The following is an 18,260-nucleotide window of genomic DNA, read 5'->3' on the forward strand; positions in this document are numbered from 1 at the left end:
TTAGTTTCAAGAAAGAACATATTTCTCCTGAAATTACATTTGTGGGCTGCCATTTAATACTACAAATCTTTAATACTTTTATAACTCTCAGCAAACTTAACTGCACTTCAAATCATATCTATTCTTTGATATATTTGGACTGCACTTAGGCTGTGATTACTGTGATTATTTCACTGGGACACCATCGTGGCAGTTAAGATTGCAAACTAAAAAACTAAAAAAATCAGTTAAATGAAATTCAGTAGTCGTTAAACACTGGATCTCATGTGTCACAAGATGAGGATCTTCAAGTACTTAAACAACATGTGGCTTCTGTCTTGCAGCCACTGAATGTGATGGCATTTTGTTACACATCCATACAGGTTGACATGGTGGCATGCAGAAATAACTTAGCTAGCACTAAGAAAAGCTCTTGCACTAGAATTAATATAGAACTCAGTATGAATTACATATCAGTGGAAGCATGGCACTTCACCTGGATTGATATATTTTCCATCTACTGTCTTGCAGAGATCTAAAGTTTCAGTTTGTAATGACAAACACTGCATTTTGTCCCAGTTGTTCTTGGAACCAATGTCGGACCATAAAGATGAGTGGGTATCTTTCCACTTACATTTTGGGGTCTGAATTATGTACCCTAAAATTGAAGTAACTGCAAAGGCATTATGCAAAGTTACCAATCTCTACACTGTGACATTTACCTGTCCTTTTTCACCACCTATCTGAAACGCTTCCTTTTCCCCTTTTTGATGGGGACAGACCCTCTTTTTTCTATGATCTATTGTAGCTGTATTAATTCAAGCTAATAGCAGGGCTCAAAAAGCAGTGCCAGAGGCAATGTGTGAGAACAGACTGGATGTAACAGGAGTGTTGCTGACAGAAAGATGTCTGATTTATAAACATCAAGAGGAAATTCAGACTTCATAGTGCATGGGATTTTCCAGCAACAAAGTATTAAGCTGAAGAATAAACCACTTCGGGGCTACCTACTGGCATTGCAAGGAAGAAGAATGAGGCACAAAGGGATTAACTTAACATCCTCTCTGAAGCCTCTGGTAAGCCAGAGGACAACACAAACAGGGAGGGCAACAGTAATAGTACTAATTAATTAACTAATTAATGCCTGACTTTTTGGGATCGGTGTGTGTCTTGAAACAGACAACTGAAGGACTTGTTCTGAAGCAGCAGGATTTGATATAGAAAAGTGAGGTAGACCTGATGTTCTGATGCTCCACTGCTGCACTACAGCTGACTGCTCCAAGTGCCAGACCCTCACCTTGACAAACAGCACACAGTAAGACCTGCGGGGGGGCTGGAGATAACTGCTATGCACCGTCAGTCCCCTCACTTGTAAATCTAACGACAAGATCAACTATTTCAGAAAAGTGAGTACAGAAAGAGCTGTGAATAGTATCGTAGTACAGTAACACGTCGGGTGCTGTAGGAAAGGATGATACACTTCTGAAATGTAACGTATTGAATAACAGTAACACCTCTGTTGTGGTTCAACCATCCGCTTATTAGTTAGAAGTTGTTTTTTTGAAGCAGAAGGAGATCTCAGTGAAGGCAGCTCTCACAGTTCTGATACGCACTTCTACCAAAACACGACCCAAGTATCTCATCTTCCAGGGGAGCGAGGCAGGACGCGGCGCCCGGCGCAGTGCGGCGGGACGCTGCGGGGTTCCCCTCTCACTGCTGGGTCCCCGTCGCTGTCGCTGCACTCGAGTGGGAACGGGGGGCCTTTCGGGGAGGAGATCCGAAGCGCGTTCCCCGACGTCCGGGACGCGGTGCGGCGGGGAGCGGGCGGCCGTTTGGCGCGTGATTTCCCTTCGCCTCCCGCTCCCTCCGTTCGCACAGGGCGCACCGCGACAGTGTGAAAAGAAGATGCGTTCGGGAGCGGGTGCGCAGCGGACGGCCGGGGCAGGCCTTCCCCTAAGCGCCCCCAGCCCCTCTCTCAGCCTGCTTTCTCCTCTCGCACGCCGCTCCCCCGCCGCCCGGCACACCCCCATCTCGTCCCCCCCGCTCCACCCGCCCGGAGAGTCGCCCCCCGCCCGCCCCCCCAGCAGCCTCGTTTCGCGCCACCCGCTCGAGGGGCGCCGCGGGCGGCACTGCGCATGCTCCGCAGCGCGACGGTGGGGTTGGGGGCGGCGGGGCCGAGGGGACTCCGCGTCCCGGGGACGGGATACGCCCGTCGGCGTCCCCCGGGTCGCTCCCGCAAGGCGGTTTCGCGTTCCCTAAGCTCCCCTTCGGGAGAGCCGGTCCTCGCCGACACGGCGGTCGAAGGTGCCGTGGGCGGCCGGTGTGCCGCCGCCGAGGCGGAGGGCGGTGCTGTGGGCGGCCGGGGGTGCGTCGCGATTGGCCTCCGGGCGGCGGCTGCCTTGTCAGTTGGGCGCAGGGGTGGCCCCGGAGCCGCTCGCCCAGCCCTCTGACGGGATGAAGCCTTTAGGGGGATGCGGCGCTCCGTGCATTTTGATTAAAGCCCCTCGTCTCCCTTCAGTCTGAAGGCAGGGCACCGGGGAGCACGGGGCGGAGGGGCCTGCACGGGGCCGGGCGAGGGAGAGAGAGAATCCCTTCGGTGTGTCACGTATGGCTCTATAGGAGAAATCATCTCTGGGAATATTGTGGAAAGGACGGAGTATAAGTTGAAGGCGCCCGGGTTTAACTCACGCTCGCGGGCGCCCAGCATGAAGATGCAGAGGTGGTCCACGCGGTGGAAAACGAAAAGGTGGCCCCGGGACTCGGCCGTGACCGCGCTCATCACCCTCGCTGTCCTTCTCCAGGCTGCGGAGGTCAGAGGAGGTAAGGAAAGGGACACGGCGCGGCCACCGCTCTCCCCCCACGTCGGGGAAGAGATCCAAGGCCAGGCCGGGGCTGTCAGAGCGCCTCCGCTGCCGGGGCGAGGAGGAACCCTGAGGGCTCGGGCCCGGGGCGCGGACCCCTCCGAGAGCCCCTGGGACCGCTGGTGCCCCGCTCGGAGCCCCCGTCCCACCTCAGCGCCGCTCTGGGCTCAGCGCCGCTGAGGGGATGCGCTGGCAGGGCGGCATGGTGAAACAAATACGCGTTGCGCTGAGCGATTTCCCGTCGTCCGGCACCCCGCTCAGTTTTTATAGAGTGTGCCTGCGATTTTCAGTTCTGTTGAACTTAGAGTCTTGACGCTGCTGAAGCTCACGAAGTTGTGGCAGAAACTGAGCGACAACCATCTGCCTCCTCGGAGAGGCGAGGAAGGGGAAAGCTGGGTGTGGAGGCGCCTCTCGGATTTTCTCCTTTCCTCCCCTCGCTGATTTTTCCTTTGCAAAGGCTCGCAGCGGGCAGAATGTTTTCCAGTGCGACAGAGTAGAAGTATGGCAGGGGCCCTTGGCAGCGCCGAGGAGGGCAGCCCCGCAGGTGGGCGCACGCCGGAACGACGTGCCGGAGAGGAGGGGGCCCAGCCCCAGGCTCCGCGCGGGCAGTGCTGTCCCCAGCCTCCCTCCGCTCTGCCGCCTCCCCGGGGGGGAGGGGAAGGGGGGGGGGCGAGTGGTCCCTTAGGTGTCCGTGGACACGGCGGGTGCGGTGCAGTCCGCTGGGGACCTGCAGCAGATGAAGGACACGGAGGCAGCCCCTGCAGAAGGAAAGGGAATGTCTGCCCCCAGGCACGGTTCGGCCTTCGGGTACCGCCGCGCCGTCCCGTCCGGTGCGCTGCGGCTTTGTGAGCTGAGCTCGCACATCTGCGGAGCTGCGATGCGTGAGCCGTGGTGGCAGGAGCCCCTTCGCCTCCTGCCGGGCTGGAAACGCTGCCCATCTTCCTCCCTCCTTCATTCGTCCCTCTCTCTGGAGCCCGCAGGCTCATGTGGGGGCTAACATAGCTGGGTCTGAGGATTTCATTTTACCTTGTGCCAGACACAGAATCATAAAATCATAGAATGGCTTGGGTTGGAAGGGACCTCAAGGATCATCAAGTTCCAGCCTCCAACATCTATGAAGGAATTTTAACTCTCCACCAATAAAGTTTTAATTTTTAGGCTTTTTTATTATTATTACTTTCACGAAGTATTTCTCTGTGTGAATCTCCACTTTCTGAATCGACGGGTGTCCTAATGGGAGCGCAGCAAGGTGATCGGGGTCTCCGTTGAAGCCCTTTATACCTGGTCACAACCTTGGCGGTGTCAGCTCCGTCAGGGCTTCTGCCCCCTGCTGGCCCCATTTCTGCAAGGGATTTGAAGGGGTCAAATTTCATCCTCGCTGCAGTTCCACGGACTCCAGTGGAGTTATGCTGAGGATGAATTAATCTCACAGAGCTTCAAAGATTCGGTTCTCTGTTACTATGTCAAAACTAAATTTATTGAAGAAGGAATGCCGTATACAAAGGCATGATAGATTTTGATATTTTATGTCACTTTCCTGTGAGCACAGTAGAAGTGACTTCTGGTGAGCAAGATTTATGTAGATGATCTTTTCACGTTGTATTGACACAAATGAAAAGTTGAATGAAAATCTAAACCCAAGCAGCCCGGAAAGCGATCGATCAATCAATCAATCAAACAAACAAAACCCCAGAAGTTAGCTGGTACTTCCTTAAAATTTTTGACATTGAGCACATTGATAGGTTTTTAGGTTTTAGGTTTGGTAACTATTTTGAAAATCCTTTCCTCTAGTCCTCTATATAAAGAACACTTTGGAAAAAGTGCTTCAGGCTTCTCATGTTTGTAGGGGCATTCTGAAGAGAAATTACTGCTTGTACTTTTAGCAAATGCAGTATGCCATTTACTTAGAGATCCAGAGAGCTGTCTGCTCAGGGCTTGATCTGTTACTGAAGTTAGAGTATTTCCACTGACTATCAAGGGAGAGAATTTGGCACAATTTCCCTGATAGAGTGTGAGGGAGATACTTCAGTGTTGTCTTTTGCCTATTCAATTCTTCCTTAAAGTAGTTTAGAGATGAAATAGGACATAATAACTCACATTTGAAAGTTGGAGAGGGAAACTACTCAGATAAAATAGAATACTGCAGTGGGGAAGCAGTATGACTAAATGAAAAAGCTGCAAGGTTTGATCAGGGTAAAATATGAATCATAGCCCTTATAAAATCTATTACATTAAATTCTTTCTTCAATTAAATCCTATTCTTCAATTGTCTTTTCATAAAATGCCACTTTGTAAAGAAACATAAAGAACATTTCTTTGTGTATTTGTATAAAGTATGAGTTATACATCAGTGAATTCTTAAGACAGCAGAATCTTTTCCATTCAGAAAAACCTCAAAAGATTCCTAAAATTCTTGACTTTTTTTCAAGTTGCTTTATTTAAAATAGAAAAGAAATAAAAGTATGAGGTGTCATCCACAGAATTGAGAAAGGAGGTGTGAAGATCTGCTTATTTCTTCTTTAGGAAGGTTATGGAAATGAGAAGAAACAGAATGGAAAAGCTAGTGACTCACATTTGGTCAGCTCAGTGCCCACCAGCACTTAAGCAGCTCTTTTTAGAAAATATTTTTGCTTTAGGACTCGCCAAAAGTAAACAGTATTCAGTATTTTAAAAGACATCCTTTGATTTCCTTTCCCCTTCCTCACCTTTTAATACTAAATCTATGGGTAATGTGTTTGGAATGAATAAACTCATTTAGTCAAAATGGCATGGCTTCAACACTATAAATTTTTGTAAGGCTCTGGCATCAATGCACTATTGTGATTCTGATTTAATTTTCATGAGCAAGAAATGAAAAATTAGCCTTTTTATTATTTATAAGCTTTTTCAATCCAGCTCTGAGTGCAAAAAGATTTAAGATTTCTTACTGAAAATGGGGCTTTAAAGCTATATATAGAAAAGATACTCTCTGTGTGAGTGGCAAGTAGATTGGTTCCTACTATACCGTAAATGCTTTTTACAGTCATCTTAGGAAGTACAAAGGTTCCTTGTGCTTCCCCTGGATGGGCTTGGAAATTAACAGGAGTTCTAGGTACAGAAGGATTGGAGAACCAGGTCCACTAGTACTGGCAAAAGGACAGTTTTCTTCGTGGGCTCAATACTGATATTGAATTGCAATTGCTTAGTAAGTAACACTGGGAAGATATGGATCTGTTTATTGAATGAAAACTGTTTGCTGTATCTGATTACTCTAAACCAGTAACAAAAAGGTGCCCCTAAACTAGAAAAGGATTAATTTCTTCTCAGAACTGTTACTGATATGACACTTCTAACTGATGCACTTTTAATATTGAAATAGAATGTGAAACACTTTCATCATTTTTTATTTTTTTTTTATTTCACAGTGAAATAGCTATTTTTGTGTCAATTTTGGTTTAACAAAATGCCATGATCCTTCAGAAACAGAGAGCATATAGAGGTTTCTCAGACAAAATATAGACAAAAATGATTAAATCAAAGGGAGATTTGGCTAGATTGTACTAGTGATCCTAGCTGAAGTTTTTTTCTGAGTCCCAGGGATCAGCAGGTGAAATGGTCCTCTCTTCCCAGAATAGAGCAAATGATACTTGCATGCATATGTCTGTTTTACTATATTATTTACATTTTAAAAATTATTTTTGGGGGTAAAATAATTATATCAACATCTTCATCAGCCATCTGGCAGAAGAATGACTGGTATTGTGTTGCAAATTCTCCAGATTATGAATCTTTGCATTTAATTTAGAAAAAGACCTCTCAAGGATCTCAGAAAGAACTATTCAGACTGCAGGCTGTGCAGAAAAAAAGTTGTTGCATATTTCTCAACTTCAGTTTTGCGTGTACCTAATAAGTGTAACTGTATGTAAGTACATATAGAGTGCATGCAAACATTCAGTGCTTTTGGCACCAGCTATTGGAATATCACTAGAAAACAATAATCTGTGATACAAAATCTTTTCTGGTGCATGTTTTCTTACTGCTGAAAAAAAAAAAAAAAAAAAAAAAATTGTCTTGCTCAAAGATACTTCGTCTCCTCCAAATGTGGCCCTTAATTCCAACAAGGTTGCAGCATAATAACAGAGCAGTGACATTACTGCTGCAGTTACATCTAAAACACACTGGAGCGATTATGTCTCTCCTGGATTTGTCTTATTCAGTGGTGAACAATAGGATTTCCATCTGCCAGCAAGATAAAGAAGTTGCATCTCTCTGTAGAGTTCTCTGCTTCTTTTCAGAAATCCTCCTAGCACTGATTCAGTTATAATTGTTCTGAATATTTGTTGATAATATGGGGGAATAAATTAAGCAGAGCTTGGGTGGAATCTCTAGTCCTGCAAGACTGTGAAGTCTCATGTAATGACACAGATTTGCCCTCTGGCTGGACACAGTAGATGGCAGTTGCTGAAAAGGAAACTCATGCCTGTTGCAGTGGCTTATAACTGTACTGCTCAGTATTAAATACCAAGTTTACAGACTGTAAATGTAAGGATTAATTGCTCTCTGTTATAACAATAGTAATAGAATGTGACAGAACTTAAATTCTTTTTAACACATTATCACACATAAAGGGCTGTAAAAATCTTTGTGAATTCTAAGGCTGGGACTTCAGTGAATGTCAAAGCGTTAATGCAAACAGTATGTGAAGTAGATGTTATTTGGCAGAGCTGATACTATGGAAGCAAAGTATTTGCTACAAAGCAGCTTGAAAGATGTGTTATAAAGTATGATTTAAAACTGAAGATCCAGATCTTGCTATGAATAACAGCACTAGCAGCCTGCAATTTAAATCAACTGCAGTTATAAGTCAAATTGTTGTCACTTTATGACAGTGTTACCATAGCTTATGCTTTTACTCCATCTGTTTCCTCATCTGTGCATCTATTCAAAATATTTTAGTAATCTGATAGGTTTTAATCAAGCATTCATAGTTTTTTTTTTTTTTTTTTTTTTTTTTTTTTTAAAGAAGAAAGAAAGAAAGAAACAGTTGAGGTTTTACAACCTTGCTTTCTGCTTGAGAGGAACTGCAAGTATCAGTAGGGTACAGAACTGGGACTAGCTTCCTTGGCTTGCTGTCAAATGGGAGATTATGCCTTTGACATCAATGAAAGTATGGTGAATTTCTGAGTTGTATGGTTAATAAAAATCATTTAGTTGTTTCTCTATGAAATTAAATAAGGTTACTTTGAATATTTTTATTTTGAATATTTTACTTTGAATATTTGTAAATACTGACTCTAGCTGTTTCTGTTTATCTTAACATATTCCATTGCTTATAGCTGAAAAATGTACATATGTGTGGTATTTGAAAACTACCATTTTTCAAGAGATATTTTTGAAGTCTATTAGGATGATTTCTAAATAATTTTAGCAACTTTAGCTTTTGCTTTAGCTTTTGCTTAAGTGGCCTCAGTCTCTCATTTTTAATTGCTGAGAGCATACCTTGTCTCTTCCTGTCTACCTTCAAAGAAGGTTTTGCTTTAAGCAATGAAAAGTATAGGAAGCAAAAATGAAACGTCAGCCTCAAAATCTAGGTTATACTCTAGAGTTGTGTAAAATAACAAAACCAAGAAAGAACGATTCTTAATTCTTGCTGAATATTTTATGAAGCCTGCAAGCTCATCAAAGTCATCTGGTGCTTGGTCTGCAAGAAAGCATTGCATTGGATTAGAGACCAGAGCCTAAAGTGAGAACTTAAAAGTGACCATATTTGAACAACTGGGAAGCTCAGTGAAGCATCTTGATAAAAATGTGCTTTTGAATTCCTGCCCTTGGGCATTTAGTTCAGTATTAATGCTTAACAGATGAAGAACTCAGTAAATTAATAATAATTACGTATACGTACTTCAATTTTTAAAAGATACCCATCATGATTGCCCACAGTGACAATAATTAAAATATGCAGTGGTAAAAACATGAATGTAAATACTTCTACTGCTTTAGAAACAGCACAGATTTCTAGTAATAGATGGCTCTTGCATTGTGTCCTACAGGTCAAACAACTAAGGTCAGCACATGTACATTGTAACACTGCCAGGGAAGACTTTCTTGCAGATCATTCATTCATCATTCAGAGCATTTGTTGTTATTTATGTTCTAGCAAATTTAGGTCTGTCTGGTAAACTAAATTTCTTGCCATTGACAGAATCAGAAACTGGCCTAATAATCTGGGATAAGGAATGCAAACAGGAAAAGTTATCAGATTTCACAGTAGGAGAACTGCTGAAACATTTTGACAAATGGTAGCTAGATAAAAACTATGTAGAAGAACTTTGACAAAAGCTGTATTCAAGACTTTAAAAAAGCAGACAAAACAAAACAAACAAACAAAATGACTTATCCCTATTTCTGGCCTGAAAGCTCTGTTCTGAAAGGTGAGCAGCAGAAAGCAAAGACCAGCCATTCTTTTAAGGGTTTTTTTTTTCTCTTTTTTTTTTTCTTTTCTTGTTCACAAAAAAAAAAAAATTGTCAATTCTTACATTCATTTAGCTCTTGGCTTCCTAATGAATGCCAACTAGATACCATAATCGTTGTAGTCCTTAGAATAAGCACTTATGAAAATTAAAAAAAAATTTAAGAAAAGTCACTAACTGTTGTTCATTATGCCTTTAATAAGTAACATGGATTCAAAACAGAGGAGCAGCCAGTACCTTCTATTTGAGTTCCTAAATATACACCTAGAAATCTAACCATAAGATGTGCTATTTTGAAAATCTTGTCCACAAATATTATAAGAAGTCCTTTCATCAGTACCCACTAAATATGCATACTTTAGCCTACCAAGCTGTAATAGCTGCTACTCCCTAAATGACCTACCACAGCAAGAAAAAAAAAGTGGACTAAACTTTAAAAAACCCCCAAACACACAATTTAGAATGGAAGATGAATGTTTCGACACTCTTTAGTTTTGCAGTGGTTCTATTGGAACAGATTACTGGCAGAATGAAACATAATTCCATGGAAAAATATGAAATAAAGTAATAGTGCTTTAGAAACATTTGTCTTCCTAAATTTCTCAGATAATACTTTTTTACTGAGGCAGATGCACCCCTTTTCTACTACTCCAGGGTTGTATCTCACCAATTATGAGAAATTGATTGTAATTCTTACCGGGTATTTCTGGGATAATTCCTGATAAATTTTCACTTTTGCATTAATTAAAAGAATGATAATGCTAAAGAATAATGATAGATCAGGAAGAAAGCCCATAGTGTTTATTATATATGAAAAAGGAAAAGTCATGTTTACTAACGTTATTGAAAGCATAGCAAACTGTAGCACATTCAGATTCCTAAGATATATCTATCAATAAATAATACTTTCTCTATTTTCCCCATTAAGTCTTATTATTATTTGCATTTACAGTGTATTCACCAGCAAGCATCTTGGAGTATCTTGTAAATGTAGGTTAATTAGGGAACGATCATTGTGCCTGGGCTGTCTTATAAAATTAAGAGCCTAAAACTCAGGAGTTATCAGAACAAAATTTAAATGTAATAGGATTTCGACCTCTAGTCTTCATTAGGCTCTTGAACAGACATATATATATATATATTTAATTCTAAATGACTCACCGTCTCAACAATTTCTTGTGGGAATTAATTGTGTAGCCAGAAGTTGCCACAACAGTCACTTTCCTGTCAGTTCTTTTAGGCTGATGGCTATCCTTCCTTCTGAAATTACAGAAGCAGATTGTTTTTCTTTGCAAACCCTGTCTTCAATAAAAGTCTCTTGAACTGTTTGGTCCTTTGTCACCATCACCATTAACTGCAGTTAAAAATTATTTGCAGTACAATTCTTAGACAGAGAACAGATGTCAGATTTTGTGTATCCTACCTGAAAATATGCAGGGCTATCTTCAATGCTCACTGAAGCTTCTAAATGGCTTGCAGCCCATTATATTTAGAGCAGAAAAAAACTCAGGGTGTAGGACTTTTTTGTTTATAGGGACAATTGTCCATTCTGACTTTCTTAGTTTTCTCTAAAGGGATAATCGAATTCACTCAAAAAACTCTCGACAAATAATATCTTTTCAATGTACACCTGTTCCAAGACTGCTGAGTACCACTGTATGCATCTGTGATAGGATCACTATAGATGCTTAAAATCTTAAGATATAAGATATGAAATAATAAGAGAAATCCTTGTTTATGATGAACTGCAGCGGTTCATGGAACTGACCTATGAACTGCTTCTCAGTAGAAGTTTATGTAGGAAAAGATGGTTACCTTATAACCAGTTAGCATATATAAGTTAAAAAGAATTCGGGGGAATCACTATGTAAGTATGCTGAGAATTTATTTTTCTGCAAATAATTCTAGTAACAGAGTGTCCAGGTCATCTTCCATCAGAGAAATTAACCCAACACAGAATTTGTCAATTTTTGAATTTGTGACAGCAGCAGACTCAAATTTCCAGTAAGAAGCTGTGAATGGAAGCTGATAAGTATGGGAAGAAACAGGAGCTGAAGTGTTCCTCATGCTTAAGTGTAAATTGATTGATAGAAACACATCAACTGTTAAAAGAGATTTGGGACAGAAACAGATTGTACTTACACGAATCAGTACAATTGTACTTGCAGTGCATGCTAATTGCTTAACATTAACATACCTAAAGTATACATTATTGTCACTCAATAGATTTATATACTATGTATTATATTTATATATTATGTTGCATTATTTAAGATTTTTATTATATTAATTATTTATATACGATTTAATTAAGCCTGTATAGTAAACCTCTTTTTGTTTTGGACCATTGCAGCAGCTGGTCAGTAGCTAGAAATTGTAATGAAGCATCTGCTGTAAATCAAAATCTTTACTTAACTGCAAAGTTATTGAAATAAAGGTAATTACCCTTACAACATGATTATAGCTAGCAAGATAATATATAGCAATGTTACCCTTTTATCCAAAATACTGCTGCTCACATAATTCCAGAGATATTTCTGCTGCCATTAGATACACTTTTGATCCATTTATTTTTTGTCCTGTACAGTTTCCCATTGCAGTGTCAGGTAGATTTTAACATGCATATACTTAAGCGGTTCCAAAAGTAATGCCTCCTATTTATTTCTATGGAAACTACCACAAAGAGCAGAATAACATTATTTGAATTGGGAAATTCTCCTCTACAAAACACTATTTCTCAGTGTAGTCACCACCATTAGTTATGCACTTTCACTGGCAATAGATGTGAGCCTGCATGTTGCACTCAAAAATCTGTACCAGTGGAGCTGACACAATTGTCACCACTGCTGAAATGTACCACCCACTGCTTCACTGGGCTCATGTTTGCTGTTTGGTCTTCATAAATGTTCAACAAGCATTAATGAATGTCAATGAGTGTCCTTCTCTTAACACATAGGAATTCAGTGACACACCTTTGCTTCACATGCACTAGCGTGTCAGACACCATTTTGCCAGACTGCACCTCTGCTGCCATCTGTCAAATGGCAACAAAATGTAGAAGGGTATAGGTGGGAAGTTTCAACTTTTACTGCCGTACCATCAACATCTGCCCTGATGTTGTGTGCCACCATAATAAAATGAGAGGCATCACTTTCAGAGCAACCCTCATATATTTATAATGCAGAATTTGAATGATGGTTGCTGAAGCACAAACAATAATTTTTGTTACCTATCACTAAGATATTGTTTGCCATGATCTTAGTTACAGCAAGGGTACTTATTTATAAATGAGGAAGATATGATTAAATACTATTCATTTAATTACCACCTGCCATTGCATTTAAAAAAAAATCCAAATGTTATCTACCAGCCTTGACCATACCAAGGCAAATTGTCTTGACAAATACAACTTGACTCTGTCTTGTGATCCTTGTAGGTGCCCACTTAACTCTAGGTAAAAGCACAAGAGGCTTTACCATAGGTAGACTTGATGTGCTGAGCATTAATACAATAACTAAGTTAATTCCTTAAACAAGAAGGCTTATATGTTGAATAAATCATCACCACAGACTGTCTATCCAAAGTATTTCAGTCTGTTTTTGCACAGCTTCTCAGTCTTTCATTCCACTTATATGATAGTCTGTATTATTATTACCCTTGAGCATCCTCCATGAGCAGTTTCAATCAAAATAAAGGGAGAGTCTTATTACCTAAGAGATACTAGCTATGATTAACGAGGATGATGTATTTTAGGGTTAATTTCCATTTAGAGATTGTGGAATGAAATTAAGTGAAAGCTGTATTTCTAACTATGACAATATAATCAAAATGTAGTCTAGTTTTTTACAGGTTCTGTTCAACGTATGATTTTATATTTTTAAAAGATGTGATTATTAAAGCGTTGTAAAGCACTGCCATAGAATTTAAAGTAAATGTATCATTGTATGTATAGGAAGTCTAGTCTTCAAAATGCTAACAAAAAACCTGCAACAAAAAATGTATTAAGTTTCCCTCATGTAATTCATTCTCATAATGTATCCTGACCTTGCAATATTACACTGTGATCTGGGATCCAGTTTACAGCTAATTAGCCCCACTGACTTCTAGATGCTTCTTATTCATTTAGCAGGACCAGATCAGAAACCATTTATTATGCTCAGTTATTTGCTGCCTTCCTTTTAATTTTTTTCAAAAGGGAGATGCCAGCAGAGGTGGATTTTCTTCTTACTTAACATGCTTTTACACATATTTTGGTATAATTTAAACTAGATTAGAAGTCCTTATGTTTCTGCCAATCTAGTTCTATCTTGCTCTTTTTTTCTCCCATAGGAAGTAAATAGAAACCTTAGGGTGGGGAAAGAAAGCAAAGGAAGCTTAAATATAGTCTATGTCTTACATTTAATATGAACCAAATGTTCTTATCCATACCAGTATAAATGTGAAAAGTTCACTAGGTGAGTAAAGGTACTTCAGTCATACTGCAGTAATGAAGACCAGAATTAAAAGTTACAAGTGGGTGGCAATCCTGCTCATGGCGGGGGGATGGAATTTGATGGTCCCTTCCAACCCAAGCTGTTCTATGATTCTATGATGTTATTTCAGGTGCTGAGGTAGTACATAGCTAAAATTTTCTTGTACTATATGTTTTTGAAAACTATGAAATTATGCTGGAGCTATCTGATTAACAATATGGTACACTGAAAGATGCTAAGACACTTAGGATCACAGTTTATGTACCTCTCTGTGATAAAAATGTGATTTCTGAAGGATTCTCCTTAATCATTCCTGAAATCCCAGCACTTATGAACTGTTTTTCTCTGGCTGCTACTGCATAGTCTGTTAGTGGCAGATAAAGCTGCACATCTCTCTTTGACTTTTGTTTTTCAAAATAAGAATAGATGCTATTGATATTCTCACTGTAGTATTTAATGAGAAGAATGACCACTTGCAGTTGGATCTCCATCAGTGGAAACATAAAAGAGTGGAAGCTTGCATTTTGTTTGCAGCCTGATACTCAGGAAAGCTTTGCCTGAAAAGTGCAGGTTCTGCTCTGGAGAAGATAGGCTTCTTTACATAGGCTTGTATTTAGGGTTTGATGGTTCACCTGCAGGAGATGGGCTTCAAGTGTCAAGCCAGTGTGGCCATTAAGTCCCTGCCTGAAGGGACTGACTTTCAGAATCTAGATCCTGTATTTTGACAAACTTACATTGTCCAGTTTTCAAAGCTGATACGTAAAGGGAGAATTAACTGCACCCCAAAGACTGGTGAACAGAGCTTTTTCATTATGTTTATTTGTGGTCTATTTCTTTGCAGTCTCAAATCTTAGTGCTAAGTCAGAAGGATGCAAAAGTATATCATTAATTTGCAGCCTTCTTCTCTTCTGAAAAAACTATTAAGAGACATTATATTAGAGAGTAAAATAACTTAAATAAGTTCTTGTGAGTGGCCCTATGTCTGCTAATAAATTAATGGTGTCCCTTATATGCAGGTCTTGGGCCAACATAATAAAATGGGAGGTATTACTTTGAGAGCAGTCCTCATACAAATTGTAATCCTAATTTGAGTTTCATGCAAACAGGCAAACAGCATGGCCTTGATGCTGTTTCTGGCTGCTTCTTATTGTTTCATCCCAGAAATTATGTGGGAGAAACATGCTAGAGAAGAGATGGGTTACAGGAAGAGGTGAAGCTCACTGGTCAGAGCGACACTGAGCACTACAGAACCTTATGAATCTGGCAGAGAGCAATCACAGTCTCCGTTGATAGCTTCTAGACTGCGTTCTTCCCTGAATTTGTGAATCATCTTTCTACCTCTCTATCCTGGTCTTCTAAGCAGGCCAGTTGTTTGCTATGCTAGTATTTGTCATCCTCCTTTATACTTCAGACAGGGTAACTAAACAGTTAGAATGTAAGTTCTGCTGTTTTCCAAGACCTGTTTATTTTTGGCTGGATTCCTAAATTTGTGACTTATTAAGAGCAACTGCATTTAGTGCTTTCTGTAGAGGCCTTGTGTAGGTGATTTCAATGTGCATGGTGCACTTCTCAAGAATTTTGAGACTAATGTCATACAGCCTGTCTGTAAATGTAAGGATAAATATAGATGTTTATGGCTGTTCCAACTACATTTCCATAGTTTCAGTAAATATAAAAAGTGTTGAAATTCACCAGAACAAAACTTCTAGTACGAGAGTGTGTCTGCAGAAACACAAATATATGGCAGCTTGACACAGAAAAAGAGTAGAGGCCAAGTTTTAATACTGAAGCCCTGTTTTCAGTGGCACTGGCCGCTATGAGACTTTCAGGCCTGAAGTATAAGACAGATTACATCCTAATCTGATTTTTAAAATGGCGTACACAAGAATGTTGCAAAAAAAAATTGAGGAAGAGGCACAAAATCAGAAATCCTGTGTTTTTCACAAGATGAGTGTCAGGAGTTGGACTTGATGATCCTTCTGGATCATTTTCAACAGGGGATAATTATGATTCTATGAATGATTGATAAGTAGGTTTCTATGAAAAGCATGCTTTTGTAGAGAAGGATATTAAAATTTATGAATTCCTGTCTGCTTTATCTAAAGAACTATAAAGAACCCATTTTCTGTTCAATGATTGCTTGAAGTGTCTCTTTTATATACATTAGGGAAGCAAGCAGTTTCTGTAAATATTAAGTAAGTCAGCCATGTTATTATTGGAGATGAACTGATTAATCTTTTTGTTTGTTTAAATTTATATGCCTTTTCTATTTAGAAACCATTGTAAACTGAGTAGTTTTTTTTTTTACTGTTCATGACTCTTGACTCACAATTTGAAGAAATAAATGTCACCTATAGACTTTTAAGAAATGTTCATTTTTGTTATTTAGAATTTGTGGTTTGAACATTGCTCACATTTATTATTCCGTTTTATGACTGGAAGTTTTTTAGCAGCAGAATCAGCATGAATTAATGAATAATCTTGTTTAAGGATGAAGACTTTTCTAGCCAGCCTTTGTTCTAAAAAAAATAATGAAGAAAAATAATCTGGTACAAATTATATACAAGAGCAAAGGAAAAAAGAATGCATCAGTGGTTGACTTATACTTTTACTGAGTTTTCCAGTTTAAATGGTTTAAATTACTATAGATACTGCAAAAATAGCCATCAGCTATCAAAAAACAATGTGAGTGTTCCCTTCAGTAACTTTAGAAATATGTTTACCTATAGGAAGAGCTTTATATGTAGCTTTATATGTACTAATATAGAGAGAAATAAGGCAGGTTTTTCAGAATTTGCAGACTACTGTAACTTTGCTTTCAAAATTGTTTCAACATATTGAACATGTAGGACATTTTAAGTCCTCTAACAGAGTTAGAGTAGGTGTGTACTGTAGCATTCAATCAAATTGTATGTAGTATTAGCTTGTAATAAACATTTTGGATTTGTATTTAATAGCATGATCAGATGAAAAATTTAAATGGAATTAAAAAAGAAAGTAAAGCTCATAGGCATTATTTGTGATTATATTTTAAACCAGAAGAAGTTATGTACATTCTGATTAAGAAAATCTCAGATTCTGTGTTATTCAAAGTTAGGTTTAACACATAGTTGACTTCATATTTGGCAATACCAAGGAAATAGAATCATAGAATCACTCAGGTTGGAAAAGACCTTAAAGATCATCAAGTCCAACCATGACCTAACTAAACTACTCTAACAATCCTCCGCTAAATCATGTCCCTGAGTACCACATCCAAATGTTTTTTAAACACATTCGGGGATGGTGACTCAACCACCTCCCTGAGGAGCCTATTCTAGTGCTTAACAACCCCTTCTGTAAAGAAGTTTTTCCTGATATACAACCTAAACTTCCCCTGGCATGACTTAATGCCATTTCCTTTTGTCCTGTCACCAGTGAGAAGATGCTACAGTGAGGGAAATAATAGCAAAATTGGCTAGAAATAGTAAGAAAAAAGAATAAAGACAGATGTCTTCAAGAGGAACTCTAATTAGAATACCACTTTGCCTATGTTTTCACACTTTCATTTGTTGCTTGAAAGCAATCCTTTAAATAGTTAAATATGCATGCACAATAAATTTGAGGCCTTAAGTTAGTATTTATCAACTTATAAAGTAAATACAGAGAATAAATAAGCAATAGTCAATGTCACAGTGCATTTCAAAGATATGTAGAAAGGTCATATTCCCCAAATACATTACTCAGCTCTGATAGTCATGTAAGACTTTGTTTTTCCAGCTATGGTGGTTATGAGTTTGCCAACAAGAAAGCTGCAGAAAAGTCCTAGTGGAGAAATGACTGGTTAAAATCATGTTTCCATTAAATATATATATATATATCTCAGTGAAGCCACTGTCTGTAGGGTGTATGAGAATGAGAATCATCACATATTTTTTTTAAGCAGAAAAGATGTGCAGCAGGCAACTATATACTGTCATTGCTTGCTTATTCAGTACTTGGCCCTTTTTCTGAGGTGAACTTTCATTGATTAAAGATACTTATTATTATTATTCTTTACTTACAGAGTCAGTGGCACAGAGTCTAGTTGGAAATCCAGAGGTTGATACCGGGTCTGGTCTTTTACAAAACTGGGAGGAGTGGCTGACAACCAGAAGGATGTGCAGGCATTTAACAAGATCTGGACAGACTGGAGAGTTGGGCAGAGAGAAAGCTAATGAGTTTCAACAAGAGCTAGCATAGAGTCTTGCATCAGGGGAAAAATAACTGTATACATCAGTACAGGTTAGGGTCTGACCTGGAAAGGAGCTCCGCAGAAAAGGACCTGGTTGTCCTGGTGATCAACAGGTTGGCCATGAGCTAGCAATGTGTCCTTGTGGCTAAGGCCAATGGTATCCTGGGGTACATTAAAAAGAGCATGGTCAGCAGGTTGAGGGAAGTGATCCTCTCCCTATACTTTGCCCTGGTGAGGATACATCTGGAGTGCTGTTTCCAGTTCTGGGCTCCCCAGTTCTAAAGAA

The 18,260-nt window shown here is 39.7% G+C and overlaps 1 protein-coding gene across 3 annotated transcripts in view; it reads left to right on the forward strand.

The window, feature by feature from the left end:
- The first annotated feature begins 2,170 nt into the window (after positions 1-2,170).
- The window catches only part of COL11A1 (collagen type XI alpha 1 chain), a 133,259-nt gene continuing 117,169 nt past the window's right edge, over positions 2,171-18,260 (forward strand). For 2 of the 3 annotated variants that reach the window (XM_031614703.2, XM_090146228.1), the window contains exon 1: positions 2,172-2,799. In XM_031614703.2, coding sequence (XP_031470563.1) covers positions 2,685-2,799 — 115 coding nt within the window. In that variant the 5' untranslated portion in view covers positions 2,172-2,684. Of the gene's footprint in view, positions 2,800-18,260 lie in introns of all 3 variants that reach the window. The other variant, XM_031614702.2, reaches the window with a different exon arrangement.

This window comes from Phasianus colchicus, chromosome 9, assembly GCF_987193195.1.
Source record: "Phasianus colchicus chromosome 9, bPhaCol1.hap1.1, whole genome shotgun sequence".
Lineage (NCBI taxonomy): Eukaryota > Metazoa > Chordata > Aves > Galliformes > Phasianidae > Phasianus > Phasianus colchicus.